We start from the raw sequence: 15,071 nt of genomic DNA, 5'->3' as shown, positions 1-15,071 counted from the left end.
AAACCAGATTGCTGATCATAAGATGAACACCTGGTAATTTCACCATAAGACACTTGATTCTCCATTGCATTCGCACGCTCATTATTGAAGAGTCAGTCTGGTCTCTGCGCGGTCCCTGATCCAGCTGAGATTGAACCCTCATGAAACATAGCTCAGCAGTTTGGAACCTCCACCCAAATATCCTTTGGCCCAACCCGCTTATGTTCACAAATCCACTCTGCCAATGCATGGTCTTCTTTCTTTCACACAAACATTATCATCAAACACACTCGTTTGAACTAAAAATTGAAAGCAAGACTCTCACTTGGCTACTGCAGGAGACTGTTTGAAAGCCAATAAAATGTGCTCGATGTTTATCAAGATAGCCCAGCAGGGAAAGCAGGCGATCAGGAGAATGAGAATCCCTCTTTGGAGAATCACTCCAATTCGCTTCAGATTCTTACTGCCATACGTCTGGAAATCAGAACAAAGCATCAAAGAGAATTGGATCAATGTTAACTCTTATGTCTGATTGTGCTAGACATTATTTACCCCACAAAACTAACAGCAGCTTATGCAACAGAAGAAAATGACTATTTTAATAGTTATATCGTTGAACTAAGTTAACCTTTAATCCTTAGTTGCGGACATCATTGACTAGGCTAGCATTTATTACCCATCCCTACTTGCCCTTGAACTGAGTGGCATGTTGGGAGATTTCAGAGGATAGGTGGGTCTCAAGTCACATGCAGACCAGACCAGACCAGGTAAGTATGGCAGATTTCCTTCCCCAAATGACATTAGTGACCCCCAATGGGTTTTACAGCAATCAATGATGATCAATTTTTAATTTCAGACTTTCACTGAACTTAAATTTTACTAAACAGGAAAACCAAAGAATTGCAGATTCTGGAAATCTGAAGCACAAAGGGAAATTGCTGTAAAAAACTCAGCAGGTCTGTTAGCATCTGAGGAGAGACAGCAAGATAATATTTTGAGTCACCCGATTAGTCATCATTTAAGAACATAAGAACTCGGAGGAGGAGTAGGCCGTTCAGCCCCTCAAGCCTGCTCTACCATTTACTAATACAATCACGACTGATCTCATCTCAGCCTCAACTCCACTTTCCTGCCTGCTCTCCATAGCACTTCAACCCATTATTAATTGAAAATCTATCTCCTCCTTAAATGTAATGAGAGCCCAGCACCCATCTGTAATTTCTCCTCATCTCTGTTTTAAATCTGCTAATCCTTATTCTAAAACATTTCTAGATTGTCCCATAAGGGCCAACATCCACTCTACATTTACTTTGTCAATCCCCGTTAGCATCTTATATATCTTTTTTTTAAACTTGAGTGGGTATAGGCCTAAACTGCTCAATCTCTACTCATAGGCTATATCTCTCACCTCTGGAATTAATCTAGTGAACACTCTCTGAACTCTGAACTCAGCTAATGTAACTTCAAGATGACAGCCTGATGTAGTGATTGTAACACGGTCAGCAAAATGGACCTGTAAGGGTTGACATATAAAAAGGGTGAGAGTCAGGGATACTGGTGTCTGAATCTGAATGAGGCAGTACTTTAGTCAAGATCTGTTCATGTGTAAATAAAGGGTGACCTGGTGATGGGATACTGGCCTCTGTGGTATGTCTGGTATGTCTCTGATTACCATGTGTTGCAGCAGTCAATAGTGTTATTTTGAAGTTTAAACCTGAAGACAGTTCTTGACGTTGCCTTCTCCTTGACCAGTCTGATTGAAACACAAACTCATCATCTGACATCGAACCACACAGTAAAAGGCTTCATATCTATTGAATTGTCCTAATCAACAAATTTAATTAAATCATTGTAGAATTTCAGTATACTGATCAGGAATGGACTATTGCTTCTCAACCTATTTAAATTTTGAGTTTTTGAGATAAACATAACATTCTTCTGCACTTCTCCCTCAAACATAGATTTATAAATATCTTCCATAACAACTTCTTCAAGGATGTTATGACACACCCCTGGAGCAGGTCAGACTTGAGCCAAGGCTGCCTGGCCCAGAGGTAGGGGCACTACCGCGGCAACACAGAAGCCTTTAGAATCATAGAGATGTACAACACGGAAACAGATCCTTCAGTCCAAACCGTCAATACCAACTATATATCCTAAACTGATCTAGTCCCAGTTGCCAGCACTTGGTCCATGTCTCTCTAAACCCTTCCTGGTCACGTACCCATCCAGATGCTGTTTTGAATGTTCTTAATCTGGTGCCTCCACCACTTCACAGGAATAGAGTTAGATACTGTGAGTAAGATAGCCAATAGGGTCTTGCTCACTTTGCACAAAAATATAAAATGGGAACCAGCTAATCACCTGAAAATGTGTTGCTGGAAAAGCGCAGCACATCAGGCAGTGTCCAAGGAGCAGGAGAGTCGACGTTTCGGGCATGAGCCCTTCTTCAGGAAACGTCGACTCTCCTGCTCCTTGGATGCTGCCTGACCTGCTGTGCTTTTCCAGCAACACATTTTCAGCTCTGATCTCCAGCATCTGCAGTCCTCACTTTCTCCTACCAGCTAATCACCTGCCTAGTTCAGATCCTGCAGTGTAATTGGACAGAATATGCTTCACTAATTTGTGGCTGCCACTTTGTGCCAATTACCCAAGTTGAATTTTACGTCCAATCTCCTTGCTTTTTTATAGGTTAGAATGCATGCATTCCTGTTCATAGCTCAAATATCACACTAGCTCAGATAAACGGATTCAGGACCGAATGGGAATTGTATCTTCGATGGTCTGTCTGGATCATATTCATACAGAGGACTGTGTTCCCCGAGGCCTGACGTTGAATGGATTACTCTGATCTGATACAGCAAATTGTTTTCCGCTCTATTCAGAGGAAATCACTACCACTTATACGACCTGGAGTTAGCTGCACTGACCTGAGATATGAGGGTGTCACAAGCTGTGGACAGCCCAATACCGATGGAGGTACCTGATAGGGTTATTGACTGTACAAACAACATAAAAAGAAAAGGAAACATTCAGCAATAAAATCAGAAACATCAGAAAATCAGAAATGCGTCGAAAACATGATACAAAATAATACACATTACGTGTTTAATATAATTGAATAAAATGCCAATGTGAATATTTTTATACATTCCCCCTTCTTTTCGCCTTCTCTCCTGCTTCCGATTAGGTACCAACTGTTGGCATCTTATTTTCTTCAGACCAACCTCATTCTCCCTTCACATTCAATACTGATCCCTGCCATGGTAGGACTGACAGATGAAAGGAGATTGGATCACTTAGGACTATATTCACTGGAATTTAAAAGGAAGTTGTTCACTGGAGTTTAGAAGGAAGCTGGGGTGGGATGGGGGGAAGGGTGGGAGGTGAGGGGATCTCACAGAAATCTATAAAACCTATAAAACGGGACCAGACAAGATAAATGCAGGAATCCCGATGATTGGGGAGTCCAGAATAAAGGGTCACAGAATCAGGATGTGGGTAATGTAGTGACTGCAACAAGATCAGACAGGTGGACCTCATAGAATAGGAGTTCCCAGATTGGGGCTGTTAACCTGGTCCAATCAGGGAGCCCTGGCTGACAGAGATAACCAGGAGTGTCTGAGGTTCTGTTTACTCTGAGAGCCAGCTCTAAGGGAGCTGGATCAGCGTTAAGTACTATGCATGTGTAAATAAAGGCTGACTTGGTGATGGGATACTGGCCTCTGTGGATTTATTCCAGGTAGGTAATTTAGGACTGAAATGAAGAGAAATCTCTTCACCCAGAGAGTGGTGAGCCTGTGGAACTCCCTGCCAAGGAACATTGTTGAGGTTGCATCGTTTAATGATTTCGAAAAGGATTTATATTTGGTTCTTAAAACTAAAAGGATGGAAGGGTAAGGGAAGAAAGTGGGACCAAGCTACTGAGTTGGATAATCGGCCATGATCATATTGAAATGTGGAGCAGGCTCAAAGGGCTGAATGGACTACACATTTTCCAATTTTCTATGTTTCTGACCTCTATAATCTGGAGGTCGTCCAGCACATGTTGACCAGAACAATTCCAGGGCTGTCAAGAATATGGAGCAACAAGCGAGTGAGGAGACTAGGCTTGTATTCTCTTGACTTTAGAAGACTCAGAGATGATCCCATTGAACTTTATCATACTTAAAGGCAGAGGTGCAGGTAGGTGCAGGAAGGATGACTCTCCTGGCTAAGGAGGTATCTGGAACCAGGGGCACAGTCTCAGAATAAAGGGAAGAGATTCTGGGTTGAAATGAGGGGGAGTTTCTTCACTCAGAGAATATAAACCATTGAAACTTTTTACCTCAAAGTTTAATCATTGAGTATATTCAAGACGAAGACTGGTAGATTCCCAAACACTCATGACTATGAGAGATGTGGGGATAGCACAGAATAATGGTGTTGTGGTGGATGTTCAGCCAATAGTGAAGAAGCTTAAGTAGTGGAATGGTGAACTCCTTCTCCCCTTTTTCCATTCCTTCTCCTACCTCACATCAACTCCACCTCACAATTGACTGCGCTACTCATTTTCCTACATTAGCTTTCTCTCCAACTGCACTTCAACTTTAGGATGCTTATCCCTGTGTCCGGCCTCCACTGCACTCCGTGGCAATGAATTCCACAGGCCCACCATTCTCTGGCTGAAGAAATGCCTCCTCATTTCTGTTCTAAAGTAACCCCCTCCAATTCTAAGGCTGTGCTCACGGGTCCTAGTATCCCCGCCTGACGGAAACAATTTCCCAGCGTCCACCCTTTCTAAACCATGAATTATCTTGTAAGTTTATATTAGATCTCCACTCAATCTTCAAAACTCTAATGAATACAATCCCAGGATCGTCAGTCATTCATCGCATATTAGGCCAACCATTCCAGGGGCTATTCGTGTGAATCTCCACTGGACACGCCCTAGTGCCAGTATGTCCTTCCTGAGGTGTGGGGCCCAAAACTGGACACAATATTCTAATTGGGGCCTAACCAGAGCTTTATAAAGTCTCAGTAGTACATCTTCGAGGAGAAAGTGAGGTCTGCAGATGCTGGAGATCAGAGCTGAAAATGTGTTGCTGGAAAAGCGCAGCAGGTCAGGCAGCATCCAAGGAGCAGGAGATTCGACGTTTCAGGCATAAGCCCTTCTTCAGGAATGACTGAAGAAGGGCTTATGCCCAAAACGTCGAATCTCCTGCTCCTTGGATGCTGCCTGACCTGCTGCGCTTTTCTAGCAACACATTTTCAGCTCTCAGTAGTAGATCCCTGCTTTTACATTCCAACCCTCTTGAGATAAATGACAACATTACATTTGCTTTCTTAACCACAGACTCAACCTGCAAGCCAACCTCTAGAGAATTCTGGACTAGCACTCCTAGATCCCTTCGTACTTTGACTTTATGAATTTTCTCACCATTTTGAAAATAGTCCACGCCTGTGTTCTTTTTTTCAAAGTGCAAGACCTTGCATTTGCTCACATTGAATTTCATCAGTCATTTCTTAGACCATGTGATGCTGAAAAACCCAGCAGGTCAGGCAGCATCCGAGAAGTAGGAGAATCGACATTTCGGGCATAAGCCCTTCTTCAGGAATGAGGCTGGTGTGCCAGGCGGGTTGAGATAAAAGGTAGGGTGGGAGGAGATTTGGGGGAGGGGCGATGGAATACGATAGGTGGAAGGAGGTGAGGAGGAGGGTGATAGGCCGGAGAGGGGGTGGGACAGAGAGGTCGGGAAGAAGATTGCAGGTCAAGAGGGCGGTGCTGAATCCGGGGGTTGGGACTGAGATAAGGTGGGGGGAGGGGAAATGAGGAAGCTGGAGAAATCTACATTCATCCTGTGTGGTTGGAGGGTTCCTAGGCGGAAGATGAGGCAGTCTTTCTCCAGGCATCATGTGATCAGGGTCTGGTGATGGAGGAGACCAAGGAGGAAGACTGCCTCATCTTCCGCCTAGGAACCCTCCAACTACATGGGATGAATGTAGATTTCTCCAGCTTCCTCATTTCCCCTCCCCCCCACCTTATCTCAGTCCCAAACCCCGGATTCAGCACCGCCCTCTTGACCTGCAATCTTCTTCCCGACCTCTCCGCCCCCACCCCCTCTCCGGCCTATCACCCTCACCCTCACCTCCTTCCACCTATCGTATTCCCAGCGCACCTCCCCAAATCCCCTCCCCCCTACCTTTTATCTCAGCCCGCTTGGCACACCAGCCTCATTCCTGAAGAAGGGCTTATGCCCGAAACATCGATTCTCCTGCTTCTCAGATGCTGCCTGGCCTGCTGTGTTTTTCCAGCATCACATTTTTCAACTCTGGTCTCCAGCATCATTCTCACTTTCTCCATTTCTTAGACCACTCTCCTAAACTGTGTAAATGTTTCTGTGGCCTCCCCACCTCCTCAGTACTACCTGCCTGTCCACCTAACTCCGTATTATTAGTGAACCTTGCCAGAATGCCACCAGTCCCTTGGGCCAGATCATTAATATATAAAGTGAACAACTGTGGCCCCAACACTGAACCCTGCGGGACACCATTTGTCACCGGCTGCCATTCCAATAAAGAACCTTTTATCCCAACTCTCTGCCTTCTGTCAGACAGTCAATCCTCAATCCATGCCAGTAGCTCACCTCAAACACCATGGGTCCTCACCTTACTCAGAAGCATATCATGAGGCACCTTATCAAAGGCCTTTTGAAAGTCTAGGTAGATAACATCCAAGGGTTCCCCTGGTCTAACCTACCTGTTACTGCTTTAAAGAATTCTAACAGGTTATTCAGGCATGACCTCCCCTTAATAAATCCATGCTGACTTGTTCTAATCTGACCTTGCACTTCCAAGGATTTAGAAATCTCATCCTTAATGATAGATTCTAGAATTTTACCAACAACTGAGGTTAGGCTAATCGGTCTATAATTTTCCATCTTTTGTCATGAACAAGGGGGTTGCAGTAGCAATTTTCCAATCATTTGGGACATTCCGGGACTCCAATGATTTTTGAAGCTCACAACCAACACATCCGTTATCTCCTTAGCCGCCTCTCTCAGAACTCTAGGATGTAGCCCATCAGGGCCAGGAGATTTATCAAAGTTATCAAGTACTTTCTCCTTTGTAATGGGCACCATACTCAACTCTGCCCTTTGAAGTTCCTTAATTATTGGGATTTTACTCATGTTTTCCACTGTGAAGATTGACACAAAGTACTTATTCAGGTCTTCAGCTATTTCCTTATCTCCCATCACTAGCTTTCCAGCATCAATTTGGAGCAGCCCAATCTCCACTTTTGCCTCTTGTTTGTTTCTTATGTATTGAAAGAAATTTTTATGATCATTTCTAATATTACTGGCTAGCCTACCTTCATATTTGATCCTTTCCTTCCTTATTTCTCTCTTTGTTATCCTCTGTCTGTTTTTGTAGTCTTCTCAATCTTCTGATTTCCCAGTGCTCTTGGCCACTTTATAGGCTCTCATGGTTTTTATAATGATACATTTCCTGAATTCTTTTGCCAGCCATGGTTGTCTAATCCACTTCCCTCCCCACCCTGACACCCCCCCACCTCTCCTCCACCCCCCCCCCCCACCCCCCCACCTCTCCTCCACACCCCCCCCACCCCCGCACCTCCCACCACCAGGTAATCTTTCTTTTCTTCGGGATGAACCTCTGTACAGTGTCCTCAATTACAACCAGAAGCTCCTGCCATTGTTGCTCTAGTGTCTTACCCACTAGGTTCGATTTTCATCAGTTTCTCTCTCATGCCCCTGTAATTACCTCTATTTAACTGTAACACCATTACATCCGATTTTGCCTTCTCTCTTTCGAACTGCAGACTGAACTCTACCATATTATGATCGCTGCCTCCTAAGTGTTCCCTGACTTTAAGATCTTTTATAAAGTCTGGCTTGTTACATAGCACTAGGTCCAGAATAGCCTGCTCCCTTGTGGGCTCCATCACAAGCTGTTCCAAAAATCCATCCTGTAAGCATTCCCTGAAATCCCTTTCTTTGGATCCACCAGCAACACTATTCACCCAGTCCATTTGCATATTGAATTCCCTCATGATCGCTGTGACCTTGCCTTTCTGACATGCCCTATCTATTTTAAAGAAGAACAAACAAAGAATAAAAAAAAGTTACAGTCCAGGAACAGGCTCTTCGACCCTCCAAGCCTGAGCTGATCCAAATGTACTGTCTAAACCTGTCGCCCAATTCCTAAGCATCTGTATCCCTCTGCTCCCCACCTACTCATGCATCTGTCCAGACGGATCTTAAATGAATCTACTGTACCTGCCTCTACCACCTCTGCTGGCAATGTGTTCCGGACGGCCACCACCCTCTGTGTGAAGTACTTACCGTGTGTATCCCCCTGAAATTTTCCACCTCTCACCTTGAAAGCGTGACCTCTCATTATTGAATCCTTCACCCTGGGAAAAAGCTTGTCTCTATCCACCCTGTCTATACCCTTCATGATTTTGTAAACTTTAATCAGGTCCCCCCTCATTCTCCTTTTTTCTAATGAAAATAAACCTAACCTACTCAACCTCTCTTCATAGCTAGCACCTTCCATACCAGGCAACATCCTCGTAAACCTTCTCTGCACCCTCTCCAAAGCATCCACATCCTTTTGGTAATGTGGTGACCAGAATTATACACAGTATTCTAAATGCGGCCGAACCAATGTCTTGTACAATTTTAACATGACTTGCCAGCTCTTATACTCAATACCCCATCCAATGAAGGCAAGCATTCTATATGCCTTCTTGACCACTCTATCCACCTGTGCAGCAACCTTCAGGGTACAATGGACCTGCACTCCCAGATCTCTCTGCTCCAGATTTTCCCAAGGCTCTTCCATTCATTGTATAATTCGCTCTAGAATTAGACTTGCCTAAATGCATCACTTCATATTTGTCTGAATTGAAAGCCATCTGCCACTTTTCCGCCCAACTCTCCAGTCTATCTATATCCTCCTGTATTCTCTGACAGTCCCTTATGCTTTCTGCTACTCCACCAATCTTCGTGTCATCTGCAAACTTGCTGATCATACCAACAGATCATTTATGTATATTACAAACAACAGGGGCCCCAACACTGACCCCTGTGGATCACCACTGGTCACCTTTCTCCATTTCGAGAAACTTCCTTCAACTACTACTCTCTGTCTCCTGTTGCTCAACCAGTTCTTTATCCACCTAGCTGGAACACCCTGCACACCATATGACTTCACCTTCTCCAATCAGTCTACCATGGGGAACCTTATCAAATGCCTTACTAAAGTCCATGTATATGACATCAACAGCCCTTCCTTCATCTATCAACTTGGTTACTTCCTCAAAGAACTCTATTAAGTTGGTAAGGCACGATCTCCCCAACACAAAACCATGTTGTCTATCACTGATAAGCCCATTCTTTTCGAAATATAAATAGATCCTATCCCTCAGTACCCTCTCCAGCAATTTTCCCACCACCAACGTCAGGCTCACAGGTCTGTAGTTACCCGGAATATCCCTACTACCCTTCTTGTACAGGGGGATAATATGAGCAACCTTCCAGTCCTCTGGCACCTCACCTGTATTTAAGGATGCAGGGCCCTAGCTATTTCCTCTCTCACCTCCCTCAGCAACCTGGAATAGATCCCAGCCGATCCTGGGGATTTGTCCACCTTAATAACCTTGAGCCTACTCAACACATCTTCCCTACTAATGCCAACGTAATCCATTCTAATCAAACTTCTATCTCTAATCTCAACATTCATCATGTTCCTCTCCTCAGTCAACACTGATGCAAAGTAATCATTCAGAATCTCACCCATTCGCTCAGGTTCAACACGCAGCCTTCCTTTATTATCCTTTAGTGGACCAATCCTTTCTCTAGTTATCCGCTTAGTTCTTATATAAAAATAAAATGCTTTCGGATTCCCCTTAATTCTGCTCGTTAAAGCTATTTCATGACCCCTTTTAGCCCGCTTGATTCCTTGTTTGAGACTTGTCCTACTCTTCCGATATTCCTCTAGGGCCTGTTCTGTTCTTAGCTGCCTGGACCTTACATATGCTTCCCTTTTCCTCTTGGCTAGTCATACAATTTCTCCTGTCATCCGCAGTTCATGAATCTTGCCCTTCCTATCCTTGACCTTCAACGGGATATACCTATCCTGCACTACCGTTAACCTATCTTTGAAAGCCTCCCACATCTCAAATGTGGACTTCCCTTTAAATAGCTGTGTCCAATCCATATTTCTGAGCTCCTGCCTAATTTTGATATAATTGGCCTTGGCCTAGTTTATTTCTCTTCCCTTAGGACCACTCTCATCTTTATCTATGAGTATTCTAAAACTTACAGAATTGTGGTCACTGTTCCCAAAGAAATCCCCCACTGTAACCTGTGCCACCTGTCCTGCCTCGTTCCCCAGTACCAGATCCAATATGTCCCCTTCCCTCATCGGACTATTAACATACTGGTCTAGAAAACTCTCCTGGACGCTTTTTACAAATTCTGCCCCATCCAGACCTCTGATGCTAAGTGTATCCCAGTCAATGTTGGGAAAATTAAAATCTCCCATTACCACTACCTTATAGCCTCTACATCTTTCCACAATCTATTTACCTATTTGTTCTTCTACCTCACGCTCACTGTTGGGAGGTCTGTAATACAGCCCCAACAATGTAACTGCACCCTTCTTATTTCTCAGCTTTACCCATAATGCCTCACTACCCAAGACCTCCATCGTGTACTCCTTCAGCACGGCCGTAATATCAACCCTGACCAGCAATGCAACTCCACCCCCATCTTTTACTTCCCTTCCTGCCCTGTCTGAAGCGTCTATATCCTGGAACATTTAGTTGCCAATCATCATGCCCTTCCTTCAACCAAGTCTCTGTGATTGCAATAATGTCATATTCCCAGGCACCAATCCAAACTCTAAGTTCATCTGCCTTACCCACTATACTCCTTACTTTTAAGTAGATGAATTTCAGGCCATCTGTTCTTTTGCGCACATCTGCTCTCTGCCTACTCTTCCCGTTATTAATGCTATCTTCATGATTCTTACAGTCTCCAGTTTCCACCTCGCTGCCTACTTGTTTTCTCTTCTGGTTCCCAGCCCCCTGCCACATTAGTTTAAAACCTCCCCAACAGCAGTAGCAAAAACTCCCCCAAGGACATTGGTTCCGGTCTGATTCAGATGTAGACCGTCCATTTTGTAATAGTCCCACCTTCCCTGAAACCAGTCCCAATGTCCAACAAATCTGAACCCCTCCCTCCCTCACCATCGCCCAAGCCACGTACATCTTGGTACAGTTTGCATCCCTGGTCCTGACCACTGCTGGGAGGTCTGTACATAACTCCCACTATGTTTTTTTTTGCCTTTGTGGTTCCTCAACTCCAGCCATACAGACTCCACATCATCTGACCCTATGTCATTCAGTGCCATAGATTTAATCTCATCCTTAACTAACAAGGCAACTCCGGCCCCACTGCCTGTCACCCTCTCTTTTCGGTAAGTTGTAAATCCTTGGATGTTTAACTGCTAGTCCTGAACCCCCTGCAACCACGTCTCTGTGATGCCTACTATATCATAATCATTCATGGTGATTTGTGCTGTTAATACATCGACTTTGTGACGAATACTGCAAGCATTCAGGTAAAGCACCTTAATGCTAATTTTCTTATCCTCATGATTTCCATCACCTTTAGTAATATGTCCTAAGTTATTCTTCATTGTCCATCCTTTATGTCTGGTTAAAGCTCATATGGAATGCCATGAGACCTAATTACATGAAAGGTGCATTGTAAATATGTTGTAAGTTGTTGTTGGTGTTGATCCAGTTCCACATGCCTCCCCAGCCGCTGAGTGCCTGACACAAGTGACCCACCCCCTCCCGTGTCAGCCAAGTGACTGCCAGAGGGTGATCTCCCCATGGAGGGCATTAAGACGCAGCCCAATCTCACCCTCACCCAATGTCCGCCACACCCATGGGACTCCCAAGATGGCTCATGGAGAACGGTGATGAGCTGGAATGCGGAGCTGATGTTCCTGGTCTTTAGCCGGGGGGGGGACACTGAAGCAGCTGCTGGTCCCCAGTTGCCCTTCCATTGAGAGCAGCAGGTAAAGACCAGGCTTTTTCACAAGGAGCAGCTCATCAGCTGGTAACGGCACTGAGCTTGAAACTGATAGGAAGCAATGCAACTTCATCACAATTTTATACAGGAGATGTTAGCTTCAATAAATATGCATTTTTTAAACATGTACTCACCGCTATAGCAAGACTGACTGCATCCAATTCAATTTTTCCTAAATGCCCACAGAACGCAGAACTGACAATATGTATAAGATTTATCAGTAGCTGAGTCAAAAACTGTGAAAGGAAAATGAATGAAAATTATCTACAATGTGAAATGATCTACAATGGGAAATTATCTACCATGAGAAATGATTTATAATGGGAAATGGTTTTTCAATGGGAAAGTATCTACACTGGGAAACGATCTACACTGGGAAAGTATCTACACTGGGAAATGATCTACACTGGGAAACGATCTACACTGGGAAATGATCTACACTGGGAAAGTATCTACACTGGGAAACGATCTACACTGGAAAATGATCTACACTGGGAAAGTATCTACACTGGGAAATGATCTACACTGGGAAACGATCTACACTGGGAAAGTATCTACACTGGGAAATGATCTACACCGGGAAAGTATCTACACTGGGAAACGATCTACACTGGGAAACGATCTACACTGGGAAATGATCTACACTGGGAAAGTATCTACACTGGGAAATGATCTACACTGGGAAACGATCGACACTGGGAAATGATCTACACTGGGAAACGATCTACACTGGGAAATGATCTACACTGGGAAAGTATCTACACTGGGAAACGATCTACACTGGGAAATGATCTACACTGGGAAAGTATCTACACTGGGAAATGATCTACACTGGGAAACGATCGACACTGGGAAATGATCTACACTGGGAAACGATCTACACTGGGAAACGATCTACACTGGGAAAGCATCTACACTGAGAAACGATCTACACTGGGAAATGATCTACACTGGGAAAGAATCTACACTGGGAAACGATCTACACTGGGAAACGATCTACACTGGCAAATGATCTACACTGGGAAAGTATCTACACTGGGAAACGATCTACACTGGGAAATGATCTACACTGGGAAAGAATCTACACTGGGAAATGATCTACACTGGGAAACGATCTACATTGGGAAATGATCTACACTGGGAATTGATCTACACTGGGAAAGCATCTACACTGGGAAACGATCTACACTGGGAAACGATCGACACTGGGAAATGATCTACACTGGGAAAGTATCTACACTGGGAAATGATCTACACTGGGAAACGATCTACATTGGGAAATGATCTACACTGGGAAATGATCTACACTGGGAAAGCATCTACACTGGGAAACGATCTACACTGGGAAACGATCTACACTGGGAAATGATCTACACTGGGAAACGATCTACACTGGGGAACAATCTACACTGGGAAATTATCTACACTGGGAAACAATCTACACTGGGGAACGATCTACACTGGGAAATGATCTACACTGGGAAATGATCTACACTGGGAAATGATCTACACTGGGAAAGTATCTACACTGGGAAATGATCTACACTGGGGAACGATCTACACTGGGAAATGATCTACACTTTGGAAACGATCTACACTGGGGAATGATCTACACTGGGAAATGATCTACACTGGGAAAGCATCTACTTGGGAAATGATCTACACTGGGAAAGCATCTTCACTGGGAAATGATCTACACTGGGAAACGATCTACACTGGGAAATAATCTACACTTTGGAAACGATCTACACTGGGAAACGATCTACACTGGGAAATGATCTACACTGGGAAAGTATCTACACTGGGAAACGATCTACACTGGGAAACGATCTACACTGGAAAATGATCTACACTGGGAAAGCATCTACACTGGGAAACGATCTACACTGGGAAACGATCTACACTGGGGAACAATCTACACTGGGAAATGATCTACACTGGGAAATGATCTACACTGGGAAATGAACTACACTGGGAAACGATCTACACTGGGAAACAATCTACACTGGGGAATGATCTACCCTGGGAAATGATCTGCACTGGGAAATGATCTACACTGGGAAACGATCTACACTGGGAAACGATCTACACTGGGGAATGATCTACACTGGGAAATGATCTACACTGGGAAATGATCTACACTGGGAAAGTATCTACACTGGGAAACGATCTACACTGAGAAATGATCTACACTGGGAAACGATCTACACTGGGGAACTATCTACACTGGGAAATGATCCACACTGGGAAACGATCTACCCTGGGAAATGATCTGCACTGGGAAATGATCTACACTGGGAAACGATCTACACTGGGAGACGATCTACACTGGGAAATGATCTACACTGGGAAACGATCTACACTGGGAAACACTCTACCCTGGGAAACAATCTACATTGGGAAAGTATCTACACTGGGAAACGATCTACACTGGGAAACGATCTACACTGGGAAACACTCTACCCTGGGAAACAATCTACATTGGGAAAGTATCTACACTGGGAAACGATCTACACTGGGAAATGATCTACACTGGGAAACGATCTACACTGAGAAAGTATCTACACTGGGAAACGATCTACACTGGGAAAGTATCTACACTGGGGAATGATCTACACTGGGAAATGATCTACACTGGGAAAGCATCTACTTGGGAAATGATCTACACTGGGAAAGCATCTTCACTGGGAAATGATCTACACTGGGAAATGATCTACACTTTGGAAACGATCTACACTGGGAAATGATCTACACTGGGAAAGTATCTACACTGGGAAACGATCTACACTGGGAAACGATCTACACTGGGGAACAATCTACACTGGGAAATGATCTACACTGGGAAATGATCTACACTGGGAAATGAACTACACTGGGAAACGATCTACACTGGGAAACAATCTACACTGGGGAATAATCTACCCTGGGAAATGATCTACACTGGGAAATGATCTACACTGGGAAACGATCTACACTGGGAAA

General features: G+C 44.2%; 1 protein-coding gene across 1 annotated transcript in view; it reads right to left on the bottom strand.

Annotated features, from left to right (window-relative positions):
* Positions 1 to 15,071, bottom strand: part of LOC132830227 (multidrug and toxin extrusion protein 1-like) — a 51,317-nt gene that overhangs the window by 31,820 nt on the left and 4,426 nt on the right. Inside the window, exons 2-4 of the mRNA XM_060847760.1 lie at positions 12,224 to 12,325; positions 2,910 to 2,978; positions 305 to 453 (exon numbers count right to left, since the gene is read on the bottom strand). Coding sequence (XP_060703743.1) covers positions 305 to 453; positions 2,910 to 2,978; positions 12,224 to 12,325 — 320 coding nt within the window. The remainder of the gene's footprint in view (positions 1 to 304; positions 454 to 2,909; positions 2,979 to 12,223; positions 12,326 to 15,071) is intronic.

This window comes from Hemiscyllium ocellatum, chromosome 31, assembly GCF_020745735.1.
Source record: "Hemiscyllium ocellatum isolate sHemOce1 chromosome 31, sHemOce1.pat.X.cur, whole genome shotgun sequence".
NCBI lineage: Eukaryota > Metazoa > Chordata > Chondrichthyes > Orectolobiformes > Hemiscylliidae > Hemiscyllium > Hemiscyllium ocellatum.
The sequence above is the reverse complement of the archived record's forward strand: the minus strand, read 5'-3'. Positions and strand labels throughout refer to the sequence as shown.